Here is a 22,359-nt window from a genome sequence, read left to right as displayed (position 1 = left end):
TTCAAACATCCTTTCGTTCCTAGCTGAAGAGACCTCTTCGCCCTCGCGGTGACACATTCATAATGCCAGATCTGAAAGCCTACCTGGCTGACAAGTGAGTCCCCGTATCATACCATCTACAGACCAGATTAAGCTAAATTCATCACTCAGATATATGTCAGGACCCAAGCGGGATGCGATTCTAGCACGTTCTTCCGATCCTACCATGAAGAAGAAGAAGAAGAAGCCCAAGAACGAAGATTACATTGGAGGATCAAAAGGGGAAAGTAGTGGTGGGTTGATGTTGAAAGATGAAGATGAGTGGAAAGTGAGAGATAGAGATGATGATGAAGATATGGAAGACGGAGATGCTCCTGGTGAGCTACCTTCCATCAACCGTATAGATAGTTATACAGCTGATAATTGGAATGGATTGGACGCAACAGTCATTGGAAAGGGATTATCGACATTCCAAAAATCGAAATCGTCCTGGTCGACTGTCGGCTCAACCTCATTACCTATATCCAATCCTACCGAAGCTGGACCTTCGTCTCCCAGAGTGAAAGACGAAATAGACACAGACGCTCCTGTGACATCCATACCCAAACGGAGAGGAGGTTTGCGAACAGCCGCGCAGATGCGTGAGGAAGCTGAGAGACTAGCAGCTCAGAGGGAACCCTCTCCTGAACCACAACCAGAGGAGGATGAGGAGGGTAATAACGAGACTGTTCATCGAGATGCAAGTGGTAGGATAATAGATGTAAATAAGCTCAAGGAAGAAGAGAGATTACGAGATGAAGAGGCGAAGAGAAAGGAATTAGAGAGGAAAGAATGGACTAAAGGTCTGATACAGCGTCAGGCGAGAGTAACAAGAGCCGAAGAAGAAAAAGAGATGGGTGAAAGAAAGAACGTGGGCGTGTCGAGAGATGATCATAAGATGAATAAGGAGATGCAGGAGGTGGAGAGATGGAACGATCCAGCGGCGGAGTTTTTGACGGTGAGTTGATTGTCTCTCCTTCCATATCATCCCTCTTACCGCCTATCAGCTGTGTGGTACACTTACGCGTGACCTGACTGCGTCTGAGCAATGCCTTATGATTGTACGAATGACTTAGGCTGATGCTGATTCAATATGTGACAATCATCGTAGAAAAAGAAAAAATCGAAAGGTCCCAGAAGACCGAAATATCAAGGCCCATATGCGCCCAATCGATTTGGTATACCACCTGGATTCAGGTGGGATGGTGTTGGTGAGTGCTATCCGTCTCTCTTTTCTGCTCCTTAATGGTCTGTCACGCTGATACTGTATTTCCATCTGTGCAGATCGATCAAATGGGTTTGAAAAGAAGTATTTCCAAGCTCAGAATTCGGCTGTCAGACGAGAGTACGAGAAGAACCAATGGAGTGTGGAGGATATGTAGAGAATGTTGTATTTGTCTGTTGCATTGTATATCCATGTTACTTGTTGCATCTACCACGAACATATCATCCGATGCATGACTGCTACATATGAGAGTGGTGTGAATTTGATTGGGTGACCCACATAAGGAATGAAAAACATGCCGTTATGATTGGACGGAATTTCTTGTATGTCCCAACTGTCCCACTCCGAATTATCCCTTGTAGCCGTTTAGCTCTTTAACCTTTTCTCATTCCTCAACATCATAACATATCATCATCCTTCTTCTCTGGATACCACTCACCACTCAGCATTCATCTCTATTTCATCCCTCAAAAATGTCATTCAGAGCCATCCTTAGAACCAAGCCAGCTTTCGCAGCTCCTTCTTTCCGACCCGTCGCTTTCGGTGGTAAGTCGGAGCCTTCCCTCGGATCACACGTATCCACATACCAACCCTCCTCATGATCAATACCAATATTACCGATACTGTTAGTATGATTCGCTGATATGTTTTTATACACTCGTAGCCGTCAGATTCGCATCAGGTGGAGCCCACTCTCACGAAACCGAATCTTACGAATCCTTCAACAGCCGATACCAAACTTTCTTCTCTTCCGTCGGTGACTTGTTCGAATTACAAAGAGGTTTAAACAACTGTTTCGCCTATGATCTGGTCCCTTCAACTGAAGTTATCGATGCTGCTCTCCGAGCTTCCAGGAAGGTCAACGATTACGCCACGGCAGTTAGGATCTTGGAAGGTGTAAAAGAGAAGGTGGAGAACAAAGGTCAATATCAAGCTTATTTGGATGAATTAAAACCTACCATTGAAGAACTTGGTGAGTATATATTTTGTTTATTTCTTTCAGCAAGAATGGATATGAGTATGTGTGGGGAGGGGGGTGTAGAATAATGTGAAAGTGTGTAACAGATCAAGGTATAATGTTAGAGTGGAGACGATGGGATTGAAAGATCAACGTGTTTACATCAACAATCAACGGGGTCTACAGAATAGAATAGAATAGAATCATGAGGATTGCGGATCTCTTTCAATTAGAACAAGCAATTATTATATTGATAAGAATAAACGCTAACTTCACTTTATAATCTTAGGTATCACTACCTCCGAACAATTATACGGAAAGAACTAGATTACCCATACTCCAACATTTTGAACGGGATGGGATAGGATGTAATTAGGGGAAATGAAGTTAGTATATAACTAGAAAATTCGTTACATACTTGTGATGGAATGGGATGGTTTGGAATGATTTGAAATACATCGATTCGTCTATCGACGTCAGTGTTGTTCAACGGGGGAAATGGGGATGTTGACAAGAAAAAGGAGGACAGAAGACGACATTTGATGGTTGCGCGTATCACTAAATACCACTAATAAAAGACACATACGCCAAATTCGACTCGATGTTGCCCTCAAGCGTATCTTTCTGACGGATTTCTCGATGCCATCTCAATGATCCATTCAATCGATGCAGTGGCTAATCTATCTGTCGTAATATCCTTCCACTGATCATCATACACTAGCTACTACTAATTGAGCAGAAAGATATAGGATAAAACGTCAAGTCGAGACATTTGATCGATGCCGTCTCTTTGAACCTCTTATCCTCTATCTTACCACTGTAAAATCACGGTACCATGTCATTCCTCCCTCGTTCCAATCTTATACATACTAGTTAACCCTGCTGATGAAGTAGTCGACAAGGTCTAGTGGGTAAGCTAAGCTGGAAGCTTAAGAGCTAGGGGCTGTACGTCTGATGAGCTTCTTCTTCTTATATAGAGTATGGGATATCAAGAAACAAAAAAAAACACTTACCAGCTTCATCGGCTTTGGGAGCTTCTTGAGCCGGAGCTTGTTCGCCTTGAGCAGCAGCAGGGACAGCGTCGGTAGCTGGGGTAGCGTCGACAGCAGGGACTTGAACTTGTTCGGTGGGCTCTGTGAATAGAATGGGTCATCAGCGTGAATGCTTCGACTCTCGTTCATGTGGATACAAACAGTAAAGATACTTGAAGGTCAAGACAACTCACGTTGTTGAGTTTCAGACATCTTGTATAAATGCGTTTGGATTTGTATGTATAAGATAAGCAAATGAGTAAACTGAATAAAATCGCTTGATAAGATGAGAAACACCTTGGGAATTGAACTGAGACCAACGGGGTTTATATATGTTTTCTGTCCTACATTCGAATACCTTCCAACGCGATATCAACGTCTTCGAGTCGATAGGTATTCGCGTGAGATCATATCGATTGACTCGGCAATCTCCAATGGCCCTTTGGATTGGATCAATAGGATAACGGACCTGACCTTCGAGTTTGGTTTTAGCCCAAACTCCATTCATGTTGATTCACAGCTTTGCTTGCTGAGACGTTCTGGATAGCCATTCTCGACTCGGATCTACATTTAGGGTTGACCACTATAAAGGAGATATCAAGGAGCGGTGTCAAGCTGTGAGTTAGTATACATGATCAGTCAAAGGTGGTGTCCAGTATGACGTTAGATGACGAAGTGAGATTGGGGCAGGAGATTGGAAGGATGTGGCTTTTGACTCGGACGACCATCTCGAAGGATGACTTTGCAATAGCGAGAAGGAGATTTCGAGTAGTTTCGAGTGTGTGGGAGTTGAGTTGACTCGACGGATTGAAGGTTGTGTAAGATAGGAAGGGATGGATTGGATGAGTCGCACAGTCTAGTCAAAGGATAAGTAAGAGTCAGCCAAAGGTTGACTTAGAAGAAGATATTCATGACGATGGCTATGCGAATGGCTTTGAACGAGATTGGGTTAGTGAAGACCTCCTGGAGCCTGATGTCTGTCAAGGTACTACCTTCGATATGATATCGCTACATTCTTGTTGAACAGAGGTCTATGCGATGTACAAGAACACATTCGTAAACATAACATGGCGAGGAAAGACAAATTTCGCTATGGTATGTTGGTATATAGGAAATTCAGAAGAGTGGGGATCCTTCAATTCAAGTATAGTAACTGAATATCCGCTCTGAACAAAACGACTACTTACTGTCACTGCAAGTGAGACACTGTGAGTTATCATATCTCATAAACCACAACTCGACTTTGCTTTCTCCATTACCATCTCCAACCTTCTCTGTCGTCAGCTTCCCTCCTATCCCTTCCATCTTCTTCTCTTTGACGTCCTCCCTCCTCTCATCATTATCCACCATAACTATACCATCCCTTGCAAGACGTTCAATTTCACCTCTATCCACTATCTCTAACAGATTGTCCTTCACTTGTTCCATGATCCCCTGTCCAACAGGGGGATACCTTACGATCCATCTAGTCTTACAATTCAATCGATAATGATCCTCATCCATCTTGTCGTTACAGGGATAATTCATCAATATATCAACATGCATTATCTCTTCCAAGAAATACGTAAGATAACGAATGAGCGTTGAATGTTCGTTGCGATCGTCATATGCGATTTCGATATCATCTTCGTCTTCATCTCCATCTTCATCTTCATATTTTACTTCATTATGAAGTGTAAATGTCGAAGGAGTTGTGAACCACTCTTTAGGTAGATGAATGAAATGCTTTCTACCTTTCAAAAACTGTATCACCTCTCCTGTTGACAAATCGAAAGTGACCGGAAGTACAATATGAATATCTTCAAGAGAGGTTAAGAATGATAAGCTTGTACCTGGTACACCGTCCGCCGTTATCTCATCGTAATAACTTTCTTGTTGTTGTTGTTCCCCTTTTTCACAAGAGGGGAAATCCATATACAATATTTGGGGTTTGGCTAAATGAGCAAAAGGTGATTGACTATATTTATTTGGCAGTTCACGTTTGACACCATCAGGTAGATCGGAATAATAATCATTGTATTGGAATGGTCTCCAACCAAATTTCATAACTTCTTTGATCAATTGAGGTGTGAAGTGAATTTGGTCCACATTAGGGAATAATACTTTTTCTTGTTCTTGTTTACATTCATCTTGACCTCGATAATATTGGTAAGATTGGAGGAACGAGATAGGTATTTGGGAATCAGAGCGCAGATGCTAGGTGACGGTATAATATCGAATATGATCGTTTTGACTACATTCAATAAAGATCGAATTCTAAGACGATTATCTTCTGTTGAAAAAGAGCAGGGGCGATTTGATCTTTTGAATATCGATAATTTGCCTTTACCTTTATTTAACCATCCCTTCCGTTGATGCTTATTTTGCTTTGCAAGCCAATAGAGTAGATTCCATAATTGATCATCTGAATCGATCCTATACACCTTCCATAGATGAGGGATCACATGGTGATATACTGATTTACAGGTTGTAGACAAAGCTGATAATGTCAATGGAGGTAAGAGAGGTATAAGACTCGACCATATTGCATCATTGTGAATCCACGAGTGACCCGCAGGAGTTTTAGTAGATGATGATTGGCCGAGTTTGTTGACGGATATAGAAGATTGGTAAGGAGGTAGATGAGTGAGTGATACGGTAGATTGATATGGTGGGGGAGGGTTACTATTCAACGAGATCTTTGATTCCGTCTTTGCATGTGAAGACTGCTGAAGAGATTGAAACTTGTTCATTCCGGTTGAGTTGGTGATACAGACAAACCGATATATGCAACGCCAAGATTGTCTCAGCAGATAAAACGGACGATCAACTGATGACGACAAAGATAACTACCACGAAAAACAAAAAGATCGGAGTTGCGCGCCGGGTGTTTAACCCGGCTGAAGAGCAAGTTTCAAGATTTTATCTCTTGAAGCTGACAGGAATCGAACCTGCGACCAATAGATAATCCAAACAAATCTCCGAAGAGATCCAAATTGGAATCTACTATTCTACCAATTGAACTACAGCTCCTTGGATGTTTCTGCTTCCAATAATAATGATATATCCCTCTGTGACCGAAACGGTGTAGCATTTCTACTTTCAGTCAAATTAATCTGATGATGTAATAAAATCTTAATCTGAACTCTGGTTAAATAGACTTTTACTTTGTGACGCTACCCTTAAAATCAATGAATTAGAGGAGATCTCGCTGTATCGACGCGAATGGTAAGATTAGTGCAGTCATTGTATCGCCCCGCATAGTTGGTCGCAGATGGATGAGAACAAGCATCTGAATCGTACTGTTATGTCTCACTTCTCAGTAAACTTACCAAAATAAACAAATCAAACCAAACCACTCATTCATTCTTCGCATTTACGATCATTCCATCTCACTCTTGCTCCACCGCCAAACGCTCACTCAATCCTCAGATCATAATCTTACATCACAAGTAACTCGCCATTTTCTCACTCTTCACTCAACTTCACGTACCCACCCACCCTAAACAAGATGAGATTCTCAGCCCCCATCGCACTTACCTTCACCCTTCTCACGACTCTCGTCGCTTCCAGCCCCCATGCAGGTGATTCCAACCATGGTGGACTATCTCTCCGTGGGGAAGTACCATTAGCTCGAGGTGCGGTGGGAGTATACCAACGACAAACTACAGGTGACGCGGACGATTCGGGAGATGCTACTACTTCTGATGATACCGGGGATGATGGATCTACTTCTACAGATGAAGGTGATGGTACCGATACATCTGACGGTACCGATACTTCTGATGATGGCTCTGACACCGACACCGCTGCGGCTACTCCTACGTACACTTATGATGGTACAGGTGGAGAAGCAGGTGATAGTGGACCAGCGTATGTCTTCCATTCAACCGACTATGTATACGTACTGACTTTCACTATAGTCTCACATCTACTGATTCTGGTACCACTCCACCTTCCAACGATCTCACTTCAGCTACGGCGGCCAACGTCGAAGCTACATCTGCCGATCCAAATGCCCAACCTTCATCTGCTCCTACCACTTCATCCTCCCACTCTGGAGTTACCAACTACAACACCACGACTAGGAGTCAGACTGTCAGTCTCGTAGGGACCAGTGCCGCTCAGGTACGTTGATACGTGCTCATCATATCATGGACCAAAAGATCGAGGACACCACTGATACTGGTTTTCAATTCGTATTTAGACCTCAACAAGAGCTTCCGGTTCATCTTCAGCTTCTGCCTCTCAGGCCAACTCTGGTGCTCTCCCCTCTGTCATGTCTAACATCTCACCACTCTCATTGATCACCGTGGTTTTGGCTGGTGGATTGGGAGTTATCAGAGTCCTCGTCTAAAACTGGAGCTTGTTCCCTCACTCTTTCTAGTCCTGTTTTCATCCCTCATGGACCATTCAATTCATATCTGTCTGTCTCTTGTCTTAGTCCACATCAATCAATTAATGACTCTTTCGATAAAAGTCGTATAACATTTTTATGCATACTGTGTATATATACGGATTTCCAAGTCACAAGACTGCGGATGGGGTTCGTACCTCACTGCGTAAACTTCGTCTAAAGATACTGACCAATTAACTTTTGCAGCGGCATCCAGTTCATCTTTTCATGATTGTATGACTACAACATCGCATGGGGCATGGAGCAAGTGTAAAGAAGATTGTAAGATCATATATACATCCTAATGCTGGCAACTCAAATACAGTAAAACATATGCAACAGTCAATGAATCAGACAACGCAAGATGACCCCACTCATGACCAGCATGAGCACGAGTTTGGGAATAAGAAAATAAACTTGAATACGTGTAATTGTTATAAAAAAGGGAAATGTCCTATCCATGATTCCATATCCCAGGATCAATTCTAAACTAACCAGCCTCCCAGTATAGCTAATCCCATAATCCATACTGCTCCTGGGTATATGGCTCGAAGAGTCGATGATGAACTAGATCCTTCGGAAGCGGCAGCCAGCGGGGCGTTACTGACTCCTGAAGAGAATGAAGATGCTGTGTTTGATGAAGCCGCAGCGGAAGCGGACGAGGAAGTGGGTAGAGAGATGGTCGTAGAGGGTGTTGGGACTGTGTTGGAGTTTGAGCTGGACGAGGAGGTGGAATGAGATCTATAAGGTGACATGGTAAGTCAGCAATCACCGCTTTGGATGGGTTGTAATGGTGACTTACGAATGAGATTTAGATTTTGAAGTTGAAGTGGAAATAGCCTCGGCCTGAGTTTCGGATGAAGTTGAAGCAGCTGAAAACACAATCTCATAATCAGCTCACTTATACTTCGTCAAGTAGGATCATTCACGGATAGATTGACGTACAAGTAGTACTACCCTCAACGACACTAGCGCTCTGGGCAACCTGCGTCTGACTCGCACCACTGCTCGTGGAAGAAGCAACAGATGATGATGAGGTATTGGAAGATAGACAAGAAGAATCATCGCTCTCTCCGACTTTTACATTCTGAATATAATTTCTCTGACCCGCCGAATCTTGAACTTCGAATATCAGATCTTGACCTGAAGGTTGAGTGACGGTCCATCCGAAGGACGAGTCGGTTAATCCCTCGTGAGTCTCAAGGGTGGTAAGTCCAACGTAATATCCTCCTTGACCTATTGATAATGTATAAGGAGACTATGTTATATACATACTATGAGTACAGCGGTCAAGAAATGGTGGATGGTTGTATGGTAGGATGGGAAACTTACATTACTTGTACCCGTCCAGGATATGGTAGCTTGAGAACATTGAATGACATTATCTGCTGAGACTGTTATATTGTTGACTATAAGAATAGAAGAGTCATGTATCAGTCAACGTCCAAATCTAATTGAGACCAGTTGCATCTCTTTCATCTCTATCATTCGTAGTGAACTATCAACAAGCAAATCTTGGAATTGTTGAGCCACCTCGAGAGGACGGTAAGACCTTATCTCATTCCATTCCATAGGATATTGTTCATACTTCAAGATCAGTCCAACTCACCTGGTGCACCCGCTAATACACCTCCAATCCTCTTCTCCTCAGCACCGACAACCCCAGAAAGAGTCACTAATGCCCCTAGCGTAAGAATGTTGAACATCATTGGACCCTATCTTCGATATATGGTATGTAATATGTAGATGATGATGTGTCGTTAAGAAAGGAGTGTGTTTGTGAAGTCAGATACAGTGATGACGAGCTGATGGATGACAATGACGAATGGATCAAGTACAAGCACAATGAACGAGAGTGGAAAGTGGAAATGGACGTAGACAAAAGAGACAAGTTGAGTTAAGGGAAAGCCAAGGAATGTGCTTTGCTGCTTTAGGCTAGTTCGAGTGAGAGTGTGTGTATCGTCCGTACACTGTACTACACTTTCACTGCTCAAGTTCGGAATAAGAATATAGATGTGTTTGTATGCAGGTGTGTAACAGATCAGATGCATATGCGATTGTGCGAATAGATTTGTGGAGAGATGGCCGAGTCATACTCGTCCATTCCATCGAGTGCTTCGAGTAAAGTTGAATGACACGCGTCACATCCTTACATGTATCTCCACAGTCAATTTCATGAGCTTACTGTGTCGTATTCCATCTCATAGGCCTTTGTGTCGGTCTTAGACATCTTCTGGTCAGAAGCAATATTCCTTACTGTACCATCAACACCACCCCTTCTTGGCCATCACTCATCACCCGTCACACAAGTGAACGATTGCTTCGCGTCAGGTTTCACCCGGGAAAAGCAATCTAGCAATCTAAAACGCGACTATAAAAGTGTGTTGTACCTGAACGAGATAGGAAAGATATCGAGACAAGGGAGATCGACATGACGTTACGCAGAATATTTTCGATTTTGCATGATACGTGTACAAAGTATTCTAGCGTACACGAGTATTCATTATATACTATGTAACTCTTTCTTTCTCTTCGGCGTATTTCTCTCCAGCAACTCAAGCACTTTTCTGTCTATTCGGTTCGATTTTTCGAAATGATCGACACGAAATGGGAAGAAAGAATATATTATATATACAACGATATTTACAAAATCAAGGAAGACGATCAATATGAATTATAACACATTTAGTAATATCAAGTATGTTCTCAATCAACATGATGGTAAAGATGGGAAGAGATGAAAGAATGAATGGATAGTAAAGTCCGTGTATGTTATGGTTTGATTGAAAATGTGATTGATAAATAGATACAATGGGTGACTGAATGGGATGATAGTATCTGGAAGAAATTATATGCCGAGTTTGGAGAAAGATAGGTTTGAAAAACCCAAGAAATTGAAGAGTATTGCTTGATGTACGATCCTTTTCTTCCAAGATCATTTGCTTTTTCGCATTATCGCTCTTATGTTGGATTCCGAGACACGCTCAGACCTACGTTGACATTCCCGGAAAGTTGATCCTCAGATCATTAGGATTCGGTTGTCTCGATACGTTTTGATGGACATGAGGTAGTTGATGAGGTTGATCCGAATACACCAGATTTCCAGGAATGACATAATTGCTTGATCCGCCATTTCCATCATTCGGATCTCCAGAGTTGATCCATTGATTACCCGTCTGACCATATGGCGGTGAGAGGTTCAAGTACGAACTGCCTTTCTCATCTGTCTGTCCACCATGAGGGGTATTCGCCGTATTCGTATTCGGATTGGTGTTGGTACGATAAGCGGTAGGCGAGTTGGAGTGCTGTGAAGGTGTATGAGGAGGATAAGACGAATGCGCGTAAGATGATGAATCGGAACTCGAGTGTGAGGCTAGGTGAGGTGCCGAACCAGAGGTTGTAGGTGGTCCGATTGACATGGCCGAACCGCTATAATCATGCTTGATATAATCGTCGTCGGTTGTAGAAGAGGGTATCATCGGTTGTAATGGTCCAGGTATACCGAAATTTTGAGCTGGTTGGTATGTTTGAGAAGGTGGTGGAGGAGGTGGCATGGGACTAGAGGGATATGGGAAGCTTGCGGACTATATTACCAAACAAGTCAGCTTCATTTACTCTTCAAAGGGAAAATAATAGCTCACATATTTCCCGATGATCTTCTTGAGAGCTTGCCCCAAGATCTCCCAGGGGAATACCTTGACATCCTTTTCAATATTTCTCGGTCGGGGATTTGGGAAATTCATGATCAATCTGAAGAAATCTTCATTTCCAGGTTTACTCTTTGAGATCGTAATTGGTCGGAATCCTTCCAAATTCCTCCTAATCCTGTTCTTCTCCTCAACGGTAAATCGAGTTCCGACCAAGGCTTCAAGAAGATATATAGCATCGACGGAAGTGACGTAACATACATTCTTGTCTTCTCGGAAGATACAAGAGATGATGATGGATTGTTGATATGCGGGATACTCAGCTTGAGAGATAGGCTTGAATGCAGCATGTATGGTTGTTCCCTCTTGTCTTCGCCAGAATTGCACTAATCTACGACGTGCGTGCCATTCGTCTTGAGTCCTATATAAGCAAAAACATCAGTCGACTGCAGTCTCATCCAAGTCGGTTCTGCACTTACCATCCTTTTGACATAGTCATCAGATCTCCTGCCATCTCTAGGCTCGCCTTTTGACCAGAATTGACATATGGCGTAGGTGCAGGCATACCAGGTCCGAGTTGAGTGGATCTCATCAGACTAGGTTGAAGACCGGGGGTATATGGAGGTGGAGCTGGATGAGAGATTGATGGGACGGGGGTACCAGTGGCTGCGTAAGGGCTGTGTTGCCATGAAGCGACAGAATCGGACACAGCTATAAGCAGGAATCAGTAACAGTTTATTCTCTACATCACGATTGAGATACTTACATCTTCCAGAAGGACTTGGGTGATAAGCCGAGGGTATCGTGGCGTACTGTTGCATCTCGGGTGTTGTGTATGGAGCAGAGCTGGTCGAGATGACTCGTCGATGTACTTGATGTGGAGAAGGTCGGGTAGATTCTAGAGATTCTCCACCTCGTTTGAGAGGGTTACCTGGAGTATAAGTCAGCTGGGAGATCTTGAGCTTGTAATTGATCTTTGATGGACTTACCTTTTGGTGCTATGCTTGTGTACATAAAGTCTCCCAATTGTACCGTTTCTACTATCGCAAAATCTCCTGCCAGAACCTGTACCGCAACATTCACCTTATTCCCATATCCCTGTGACGCCGCACCAGTACTAGAGAAGCTCGGAACCGTCGCCATAAGCTGATAGTATTGACTCTCCTGCGAGTTGTTCGACGTATCAACCGTAGTGACAGCTGTCTGAACTGGATGACCACCGAAAACCACTCGAAGAGCTTTTGTAGGTTTGCTTTGAGGTGAAGGGTTAGGTGAAGAACCATCTGGGTTGGGAGGCGGTGTTGAAGAAGGAAGATTTACGTCTGCCTTGATGACAATTTGGGTTCCTTGAGTTCCTTCTCTTGGTCCCCATTCATATACGGTCACCGGCCTTTCGGTGCTACTGGAAGATCCGATCTGCTGGGGACGCGGAAGACCAGGTGTACTCGTAGTGAGGTTGTCGAATTGCTGGTTGATCTGAGGCGACATGTAGGTAGATCTGGAGGGGATAAAAGGGTTTGTGTAGGATGACGAAGTGCTTGCTGACGCAGCTGGATTCTGATCGTGAGCGAACACCGGTGATGATGGTGAGGTTGACATTCCGAATGGATCCATGGCGGGTGTTCTTGGTATGTAAGGCGCTCGTGGAAGGGGTGTCGGAGGGTGATACAACCTAGGTTGAGCCGCCGGGTTATAATGAGCAGCGGATGAGGTGTGATACATGTCTATGTGAATAAGCATCTGTCAGACAAGGAGGCACACACGCACGTGAATGAATCTGGGAGTTAAGATGGGATTGATTCCAGCATTCGACGACTTACCTACAAAGTCCAGAGTAGCGCAAAGTATTCAAACGATAGCGAGACAGGCGGCGTTGGTGGTTTCAAGAAGGTCCGAGACAGCCGATGTGCGTGTGAGACAATAAAAGGGATTATCAAGTCGGGGTATAAAGTGGAACGAGGGCAGATGGTCAAGTTAGGTTAGCAAGTGCCCTGCATAGAGTTTGAGATGACGGCGAGGAGGTAGATGTTGGGTATAAGCAAAATGAAGCAAGAAAGTCGAAGATGAGAGTGAAGATCAATTCAAAGACATAGCAGATGATAGGAAGTAAAAGAGTGAGTAGCTAAGAAATGTACTCGGACAAGATCATCACCATGATCAACAGGAATTGAATGAAAATCATCGACCTCGTAATGATCTATCATCATCACCAAATCATCCGGACAAGGATAAGTACAGGAACGCCTCTATGCTGTTTAAATTCCCTACCTGAGAAGGGAAGAGAGGAGAGGGTATAAGAATTTGGGTTTAGAGTATTAAGCTAATGAGGTTACAAGGGAAATTTCTGAATAGTAATTTAACTATTCTCCATTAGACGCCTCTGAACGCCACCACAAGAGTGCCGGATCGGCAGAAGAAGAAGAGATCGCATGGGCTTGGGTAGATAAAGTCCTTGGGAAATAAGCAACAAGATCCCTAGGGACACAACATGATCATCGAATTGGGCTATACGAGGGTGGAAAGAAGAGAGGAGGAGGGGTCAAGTAAAGGAGAAGAAATGTATGATTTGTTGTGATTGATCCTGATCGGATACGGGATACGGAGAATTAAGGAATAACCACACACGGCAAAGGGACGAAAGGGACCCGGATGTAGTAAGAGCAACACCCATCAGGGTAACCAACCACCTTATATAAATATCTCCCCTTACGAGAGATAATAACCACTCACAAATTCGAGTGGGTAGAAACGAATGGTTAATTCGGCCAAAGTAGTATAGTCGAGGAAGATGGTCGAGCGAAAATATGGAGAGAAGGAAGAAGGAAGAAATCAAGACATTGAAAGAAGCATGAGATGAGATGAGATATGATAAAAATAAAAAATGGAAGAAGATCGCGGATCAGGAAAAACAAAAACTTGTTTGATCAACAAGGGAAAGTGAAATGAACGTGAGAGATTGCGCACAGAGAGAGAGGCGGGCGTGCGGTACTTTCGATAGTCACCATCTACCCATCCATCCATCATTCTACCCTACATACTTTCAATAGATCTTCCTGCCACGACGATTTCACACGTGAAAGCGAGTATCAAAAAGCAAAAAAGAGTGGTAAAGGTATGAATATCACAACCTCGACTGGACGGGCTTGTCCGGTGGTGGTAAAACGAAGGAAAGGTAGCCTAGCCATGGACGTCATGGGCTTTTGGCTTTTCCACTTTCCTTTCTCAGTTTATGCAGGATGCAAGAGAAAAGAAAGAAAACGAATTAAGCCACCATCAAAACATGTTAAGCAGCTGCTCAACCTCTCTCGTCATTCCGGTTGGGGTACCGGAAGAAGCGTGATATCGTAACGTCTTCAGGGTAAACAGCAGAAAGATAGAATTTAAAGTTTAAAAGTGAACAAGAAGGCTTGGCGTGAAATGGGAAATCACCCAATTCAAGCATGAAGAAAAGAAAGGTTGATGATAAATGACGACGGTCAAAAAGATTTTAATAATGAACAAGTATATTCTACATTTCGAAAATGTTGTGTGATAGGAAAGGTAAAATAGACAAACTCACAATAACGTCCTTGAGGATAGGATGCTTGGACGTAATTGACAGGTATCGATGCGGAGTAGACTCGGTCGTCTTCCATCGAGTGTAGAATGAATGAATGGGAGGCTGACGAGATTGAGCCTCCGTGAGGGTGGTGGGAAATGGGTTGAGGGAGAGGGTTGATCAATCTGAATTGAGGTGGGATCATCTTGTTCGGTCGCTCGGGAAAGCTTATTACGATATGGTTGATTGGAATCGCACTAACGTAAATGCAAATTAGTGAGAGTTAACGTTTTTACTGAAATGAATGGACGTGACGGAGTAGACGGTGATAACGAGATATCCCGACTCCATTCTGGCTAGGATGGTGGGGTATGTGTATCTAGAGATAGAAGATACTAATCCGAGAAGAACACTCACATTTATCGAGATGAACAAGATCGATATCCCTCGATCCGTGGAAGAAGACGATGATCAGACTGAATGGAATCCAACTCGTCAGCTAGTCGTGATAACGTGAGGATACAGTAAGTCAGGAAAAGTGGTAAAATACAACACTCACTGTGCCCACCAATGAAGAAGGAAGAAGAGGGTATTGAATCATGATTCGATATTGTTGAAGAGAGGGAATGAAGTGAGGAAGGTATCACGATGAGTTGAAAGAGTGAGATATATAAGAAGGAAAAGCAAAGAAGGAAGATAACCAAAAGACGAAAAAAGTGGCAGCGACACGAAAGGACTCCTTGTACGAGTTGTCCAATTTCCTTCCCCACTTCACATTCCGTACCTATCACCAATCAATAAACAAGATGTGATGGTGATATTGATGGTGATGGTGGAGCTGGACAAAAGCTGGTTGATCAGTTTATAACTCCAATCTCCTCAGGGTATCTCCCTCAATCTCTTCAATCGCATCAACAATAATCGAAAACTAAAAAAATCTGATTCTGGATTTTCGGGTGGGGGAAGTCGGTGTGCTCTGTTTCTGTTTCTGTTTTGTTTTATTGTAATTAAACCCGGAAAGGAATGATATCAGAGATCTTGGTTTATACACCAATCGCTTCATCTCATGCTGAAAGAACAATACATTTAATAAAGATTGTCATCCTGGTCTAATCCTTCTTCTTCTTTTCCGCAGTACATCTCATCGAATGACATGTAGTGCACCTTACCCTTGATGGTAATTTCATCAAACATGTAAGAGAAAAAGAATCAAAGCATACGACTATGGTATCCGATGAACGAGGTTTTCATTTCGTTATTCACGAGGGCGTCGAAAGGAGGGGGTATCGGTCAGTTGAGATGTCACTGAATTTGTAGCTAACTCTCAACATTTGCTCTAGCAGAGGGTAAAACACCTTTCGCTACCAGCTCGGGTGACTGGAATATCGCTTAAACCCCACCTGAACATGCATTGCGAACGGAGATGGTCCCCTCCGTGTCATGCCATCTCATGCTCATGTCAAACAAATTGTTTTATCAAAATGATCAGCGGGAAACAATGGATTAGCGGTGTCTCACTATATCATCAAGAACGATCAATATCATGCCAATCATTTTGCTTGAAAACGGATGGTAAAAAAAATGTTGTTTGTCTACAGCACACATCCTTTCGATTCACACGCTAATGGATCATTTCATTCCTTCTTCCGGTGTACGTTGGTTGATGCTCGCACTCAGAAGCAAGGAATTTGTGCGGTTGTGCTCGTCACAGACATCCAATGAACATATCAAGTGTACATAGTTGAGAATTTGTATTCTATCTAACAGCATAAGTTGAACAGGCCACATCGATGAGTGACCGAACTCCCTCCCCACCTGGACGTGCGTACCATGCACAGGTATAATTTTGAGGCTGTTTACCATCTCATCATAAATTTATAGTATCGATCATCTTAGTCTGGAATTAGTGTTGGTCCTGTGTTTTTCTCCTCAACAACAATCACCATCAGCATACACTTAAAACAGTAGGTATATTATGGTTATTCCCCACTTTCGCACTAGCTCAATCATAGAGTAGTCCAAGCGTCTGTTTGAAGTGACTACTGCTCACACCACAATTAGTCCGAGAAATTTTCAATTTGAATGAAGTGAGTCTTAGCGTCAAGTTGCATCTCCCCTGTTGCACGTCTGGATGATGGTAAACGATTTACTCCACTGATTCTCCTAGATTCATATAAATATCAAACGACAGACAACACAACACGATACTCGTACAATGATTGGCGAGGAATGATTAGCGAAGTGATGGTAAGGTAGGGTAAGTTGAAAGAGTGGGGGACAATCAATTTTAGTGGTTATCGTTTTTGTCGATGGGATAAACTCTATTACAAGTTGATTGATCTTAAGAAATGTCAGGTACGAATGCGTCAATATTGATTGAAGAGATGATTGACCCCACTCTAGACGGATCGATGATCAGCTCATACTGTCTGGATCGACAAAGCTGTACGGTATACGGTGCATAATGAAGTATACTGGAGGGAGTGAAGATTGCAGTTTGCGGTCTGTGCTGTGCTGGTAGAGCCAATTACGATTAGACTTCGCAGCATATATATATACTATTGTCTGAACTTGCAGTCAGATATGATATGGAGATTGCAAGGTGTTTGCTGATGGGAGGGAAGTATGGGATTTCGATCATGATGAGGCGGTCGTGGAGGTTGAAGATAAAGATATCCATGATTGGTCATTATAGAATCGGATATAATCGGTCATACATCTTTTGAGAATACTGTGTATGAGTGGAATATCATATTAGCATAACACACAGTATCTCAGCTTGACTTTCGTCTTGTTCAGTATTGTACACTGCACGTTAGATAATTGATTATACCATCCATAAAGTATGTATACAGGGAAAAGATCACAAATCCGCCTTTTCACCTTTCATTATTTGAGTACGTTCGTTGAAAATACAGCTACACTATGACGAGTTTTCAGCATCAAGCTGATCTCAAAGTAACTCTCTGATCCACTAAATATATCCACCTCGTTTCGGCACCGACTTGTTCGCAGCTGCATTATTAGTTTGACCTTGATTCCATCGCTGTATGAGGAGATTAACAGGTTGCTGTTTTTCCGGACTATTCTTCCCACTCTTGGGTGGTTTGTCGTCCTTCGTCTCATCCACGGAAGTATTGATGGTAGTAGGTTGCGGTTTAGCTTTGGTAATCGGGAATGATCGACCTGAGGATGATCTAGAGTACCCCTCAGCAGCGGGGGTATCGCCATGTCGTATAGGCTTAGGTGCAACAATGTCGGGTTTAGAACCTCCTATCTTCGGTTTGTTACTGGTTATAGGAGGTGTGGAAGAAGGTTTGTCATTCGGCGACGAAGAAGTTGTCGAAAATTTAGAAGGGTCATCTAAAGTAGGTTTTCGCAGAGCTTGAGGTTTACTTGCAATAGACGGTTTCCTCGATATCCCATTCTTAGTAGTATCGTCCACCGATCCGTTAGTAGCTCCGCCCGTTTTCTTGGTATCAAACGTGGACGACGAAGCCGAAGAAGGGGGTTTCAAGTTCTCATATCTCGAGACGATGTCGTTGATCGACCCCTTCCTTCCATGACTCGGCCTCGCACTATCGGATTTGGGCAAGCTGGAATTCGAGGCTGATTCAGATATGGTAGGTGAGAAGTTGAATGGCTTGTTCGAGGTTGATGAAGAAGAAGGGGTGATGTACATTGATTGAGGTCGAGATCTTTCTCCAGAATTCATCCTTTGCGGTCGACGACTAGAATCAGGTGGTATACCGACTGTAGCCGATTTGGTAGGAGCGCGAGTCTTTACGGGAGATATACCGCCAAATGTCGAAGCTCTATCCGAAATCTTCTGCGGGGACGAGGGTTTCACGCTCTCCTTAGCAGGTGATGTAGGTCGTCTACCTGTGCCGAAAGCATTCTCTGGTACTGCCTCCTCATCACTCGAATCTAGCTCTATCTCAACCTTCCTCTCTTCACTGGGTTTGGATGTGAAACGCATCTTCTCGAGCGGAGACCATTCCTCCGAATATATATTGCTGGTTGGTTTAGAAGATTCGATCTTGGGTAGAAGCGGGCGATGATGTCCTGATGTGGGTGCCGCCTGGGCCGATGTGGTCCCTGGTGATGCCTGTGGTCTTGAGGTGGAGGAGCTGGGGGACGAGAATTGCTTATCTGTAGATATACTTCCAGACGACAAGGGAGTCGTAGATCGACCAGGTTGCATAGGTAGAAGCTTCAATGTATCCGAACCCTCATCATCCATCAAGTCTTGCGGTGCAGGTGATTTGGCGGCCGAGGCGGTCGAGATGCCAGGCGAAGAATGAGGTTGATTAGCAGAGGAGGTGATAGATCCGAAATAATCTGTCTTCTGCTGAGGAGAAGCGGGCGACTTTGCTTCTTTGAATGCTGTTCCGGTGACATGGGTCGAGCGAGGCTGAGGGGGTCCATTGTGAGCTGTGGGAGCAGTCGTCGTGGTCGGTGATCTCAGATCACCTCCTGTCATGTTGCCCATGATTGATGGTTTCGCGCCGAATGCAGGTCGGGAAGGAGGTGGTAGGGCCACGGGGGAGATCAGTGCTTCTGGCTTGGTGGATTGGGAAGGAGGAGAGAATGCATCAATATCCAAAGTTTCGAGGGAAGGGAATCGAGTCTCGAAGCTTAGCTCGCCATCGGGTATCGAACTCGAATTTTCAGGTGACCTGGCCTTCGTGGGACCCGTAACTGGCGAGGGCTGCTTGATTGAGGCAGACCTAGCGGGCGAGACTCTGTTAAGGGAAGAGGCGCCAGGAGAGGGAGCTGGCAATGAAGGGGATTTCGAAGAACCAATTGAGTCGCCGAATCCGGATGGTGGTCGAGGAAGGTTAGCACCGAACTTGGGCGGGATATTGGACCCTGCTGTAGGCTTTGGAGCGGCAAACGAATCACCAAATCCGCGAATTTCCAGCTTTTGGGAGGAAGCAGCTGGCAAAGATGGCATACCGAAAGCATCCAGACCAGGGGAGGGGGCTTTGGGCACAGGTGAGGGTGTACCACCTGTCACTTGGATTTTGGGAGCTGATCCTCCGCTGGCCTTGTTTGCATTTGGAACAAATTCTTGCGGCTTGGGAGGGGTCGGCATCGACGTTGGAGCAAGAGCCTGGCTGACTGATTTTTGGCTCGGTTCTCTTGTGGGTCGACCCCGCCGTTGTGGCTGGACCGATGAAGCAAGAGAAGGTTGAAGGATTGGTGTTTTGTCAATGGGAGATGAGGATCCAGTGAAATCAAGTAGGTTGGATGACTGAGTTGACGGTCGGGATGCTTGACGCTGGGAGGGAACACCAAGAGATCGCGAAGGAATTGGCTAGGATGGGTTACATGTCAGACCTGTCAAATCTAGTATGAAAGTGAAAACTCACATAATCGACCTCAGGTTTAGTCCCGCTCATCTCGTGGGCTACTCTGAGAACCTCAAATACTGTCGGTCGACGAACAGGCTGCTCCACTAGCATAGATGCTGAAGACAAGGGTATCAGCGAGGAATGGGGCACATAAGATCAGTTGCCTACTCACCTATGAGGTGCTGTATCCTTGGAGAATAAGCGGGAACAGGCGGGAATGTGTATTTAGCATTTACGATTGCTAGTGGACCATGCTCTTCGAATGGCGTCGTATAGTAACAGAGCTTATACAACAGGCATCCCAAAGCCCAGACGTCTGTGTGAAGTCAGCATGAGGGCAGTCGCGATCTTTCCGGCTGACTCACCACTCGGTAATCCCACAGGAAGCCCTAACATCGGTTCCACCATCTCCGGACTCCTATACTGCAAGGTAGTATGCTTGTTTAGGTCCATAGCCAAAGCATCTGCTTCGATCTTCGTCTGAGGAGGTTTATCGGCAGGAAAAGTGGTAGATCCGAAATCACATAGCTTGAATATCAGAGGACTGGGACGCTGAGGGGTTGGAGGAGAGGATGTGGGTTGTGATAGTACATTTTCGATCTATATGGCGGATTGAGCTATGCTTGTGAGGGGTTTAAAAAGACAGCAGTGAGGTCGCTTACCTTGAGGTCCCGATGCAAGAGCGGTTGTGACAAATGATGCATTGCTGCAACAGCCTATAGGATCATCATCAGCATTGGGGTTTGAAGACGATGATCATAGGCACGACTTACCTCACAAACATCCGTGAAGATGTTCAAGATCTCAATCTCTTTCAGTCTATCTCTTAGTCGCTTATTCAACAGATCGATGATACCACCGCCTATTAGTTGATCAGCTCAAATATTTGTTGATCTTGCACCATGTACTCACCCGAGCAAAACTCCATCAAGATGAATACTTCATGGCCACCTGTAGGCAGACGGGAATGAGCCGAACCGAGGTACTGGATGAGGTGTGGATTAGGGGGAAGTGATTTCTGCAAATGCCTAATCAGTTCATGCTTCAAAGTGATTCTTCAGGAAGAAGCCCACATACCATAACCTCAATCTCTTTCTTTACGTCAACCCATACAGCATCATCCTCAAAGGCTATCCTCTTCAAACAATGTTCTGTATATCCCTTTTCACCCCATCTCCCTTTCTTCTCACCTCCCTTGGTCGGCGGGTAGATGGGTTTATCTGAAGTAGTCAAATACACATGGGCATATCCTCCTTCCGATAGATATCTCTCGATCCTTACAGCTTGATCTCCTACTTTGACTATCTGACCGGGGGCCAGGGTACCTTTATGACGTTGAGGAGGAGGCAGATGCTGTGGCTGTGGGGGTGGTTGTTGTTGAGGAAATCCACCTCCATTTGTATATCCCTGTGGTGGTAGTGGGGAAGAATACCGATTAGGCGGCGCTCTAGCGTATTGCTGATTCTGAGGATTTGGATATTGCTGCTGCTGTTGATGATAACGCTGAGATTGACCGGATAGCATGGGAGAGGATGTACTGGGCATTTGAGGTGGTGGTGGTGAAAATGCGGAATTGTACGATTGTTTGGGATTTACAGGTATCGGTGAGGATCTATAGGGATCACGAGGAGGCGCAGGTGGTGAGGTGTACGGAGAAGCTGAGGGTGAATAATGAGATGAATACATTTTGAGGAAGGCGGTGTCTGCTGAGATGTCACAGCTCGTTTCGTTTTTATGGATGGAAGGAAAGTGCCGAAACCTTGCCAAAGAGACAACGGAACAGGTCTGTGCTCTCTTGCTCCCAGTCCCAAGTGGCTCACCGTCTGTCGACTACTTCGTCTTGCCTATTGAGCTGTGTATATACGTTTCGGCTGGCTTTCTTGCTCGTTGAGAGAGAGCCGAGGATGGCGATGCAGAGAAAGGAAGTCACGATGCTGAATGATGCCAAGGGACTGGACCTGTACAATGACAGTTACTCGTACACTACTCGTTCTCCCTACTAACGTCACTTTCACCTCCCATCCCATCCTGAATCACCTGCACCTGAATATATGATCACTCCGAGTGTACACTGACTGGGCGGACATCGCCGGTACGCGTATCCGAGACAGATCCACCCTACGTGGATTTATTAGGCAATCAGACACTTTATCACATAAGCCGCGGGGACCCCAGATTCACATGACGCGCTCTGGATGTTTTTCCGAGGA

At 44.4% G+C, this 22,359-nt stretch overlaps 7 protein-coding genes and 1 non-coding gene across 8 annotated transcripts; 3 read left to right on the top strand and 5 right to left on the bottom strand.

Moving 5' to 3' along the window:
- Nucleotides 1–62: 62 nt before the first annotated feature.
- V865_008137 (uncharacterized protein) lies at nt 63–1,400 on the top strand (the record flags this gene model as incomplete). Its single annotated transcript, XM_066231874.1, has 5 exons — nt 63–94; nt 151–356; nt 426–976; nt 1,130–1,229; nt 1,303–1,400. 5 exons carry the CDS (start codon nt 63–65, stop codon nt 1,398–1,400), a joined length of 987 nt encoding a protein of 328 aa, XP_066087971.1.
- A 316-nt stretch (nt 1,401–1,716) lies between these two features.
- V865_008136 (uncharacterized protein) lies at nt 1,717–2,528 on the top strand (the record flags this gene model as incomplete). Its single annotated transcript, XM_066231873.1, has 3 exons — nt 1,717–1,789; nt 1,908–2,216; nt 2,491–2,528. The coding sequence occupies 3 exons, from the start codon at nt 1,717–1,719 to the stop codon at nt 2,526–2,528; spliced, it is 420 nt and encodes a 139-aa protein (XP_066087970.1).
- Nucleotides 2,529–4,411: 1,883 nt separating this feature from the next.
- V865_008135 (uncharacterized protein) lies at nt 4,412–5,278 on the bottom strand (the record flags this gene model as incomplete). The annotated part of the gene is made up of 1 exon (XM_066231872.1): nt 4,412–5,278. One exon carries the CDS (start codon nt 5,276–5,278, stop codon nt 4,412–4,414), a length of 867 nt encoding a protein of 288 aa, XP_066087969.1.
- An 863-nt stretch (nt 5,279–6,141) lies between these two features.
- Nucleotides 6,142–6,244, bottom strand: V865_008134. The gene has a single exon. It is a non-coding gene; the product is annotated as a tRNA-Trp (tRNA).
- Nucleotides 6,245–6,722: 478 nt separating this feature from the next.
- V865_008133 (uncharacterized protein) lies at nt 6,723–7,568 on the top strand (the record flags this gene model as incomplete). Its single annotated transcript, XM_066231871.1, has 3 exons — nt 6,723–7,084; nt 7,135–7,339; nt 7,419–7,568. 3 exons carry the CDS (start codon nt 6,723–6,725, stop codon nt 7,566–7,568), a joined length of 717 nt encoding a protein of 238 aa, XP_066087968.1.
- Nucleotides 7,569–8,092: 524 nt separating this feature from the next.
- Nucleotides 8,093–9,313, bottom strand: V865_008132 (uncharacterized protein; the record flags this gene model as incomplete). Its single annotated transcript, XM_066231870.1, has 5 exons — nt 8,093–8,348; nt 8,410–8,479; nt 8,553–8,865; nt 8,940–9,016; nt 9,217–9,313. 5 exons carry the CDS (start codon nt 9,311–9,313, stop codon nt 8,093–8,095), a joined length of 813 nt encoding a protein of 270 aa, XP_066087967.1.
- Nucleotides 9,314–10,597: 1,284 nt separating this feature from the next.
- V865_008131 (uncharacterized protein) lies at nt 10,598–12,976 on the bottom strand (the record flags this gene model as incomplete). Its single annotated transcript, XM_066231869.1, has 5 exons — nt 10,598–11,191; nt 11,249–11,675; nt 11,734–11,965; nt 12,021–12,185; nt 12,244–12,976. 5 exons carry the CDS (start codon nt 12,974–12,976, stop codon nt 10,598–10,600), a joined length of 2,151 nt encoding a protein of 716 aa, XP_066087966.1.
- A 4,790-nt stretch (nt 12,977–17,766) lies between these two features.
- V865_008130 (uncharacterized protein) lies at nt 17,767–21,835 on the bottom strand (the record flags this gene model as incomplete). The annotated part of the gene is made up of 8 exons (XM_066231868.1): nt 17,767–20,112; nt 20,168–20,265; nt 20,322–20,465; nt 20,515–20,749; nt 20,812–20,865; nt 20,923–21,011; nt 21,062–21,167; nt 21,227–21,835. 8 exons carry the CDS (start codon nt 21,833–21,835, stop codon nt 17,767–17,769), a joined length of 3,681 nt encoding a protein of 1,226 aa, XP_066087965.1.
- Nucleotides 21,836–22,359: the final 524 nt, after the last annotated feature.

Source organism: Kwoniella europaea, chromosome 3 (assembly GCF_036810445.1).
Source record: "Kwoniella europaea PYCC6329 chromosome 3, complete sequence".
Taxonomy (NCBI): Eukaryota; Fungi; Basidiomycota; class Tremellomycetes; order Tremellales; family Cryptococcaceae; genus Kwoniella; species Kwoniella europaea.
This window is presented reverse-complemented; position numbering and strand designations above follow the sequence as displayed.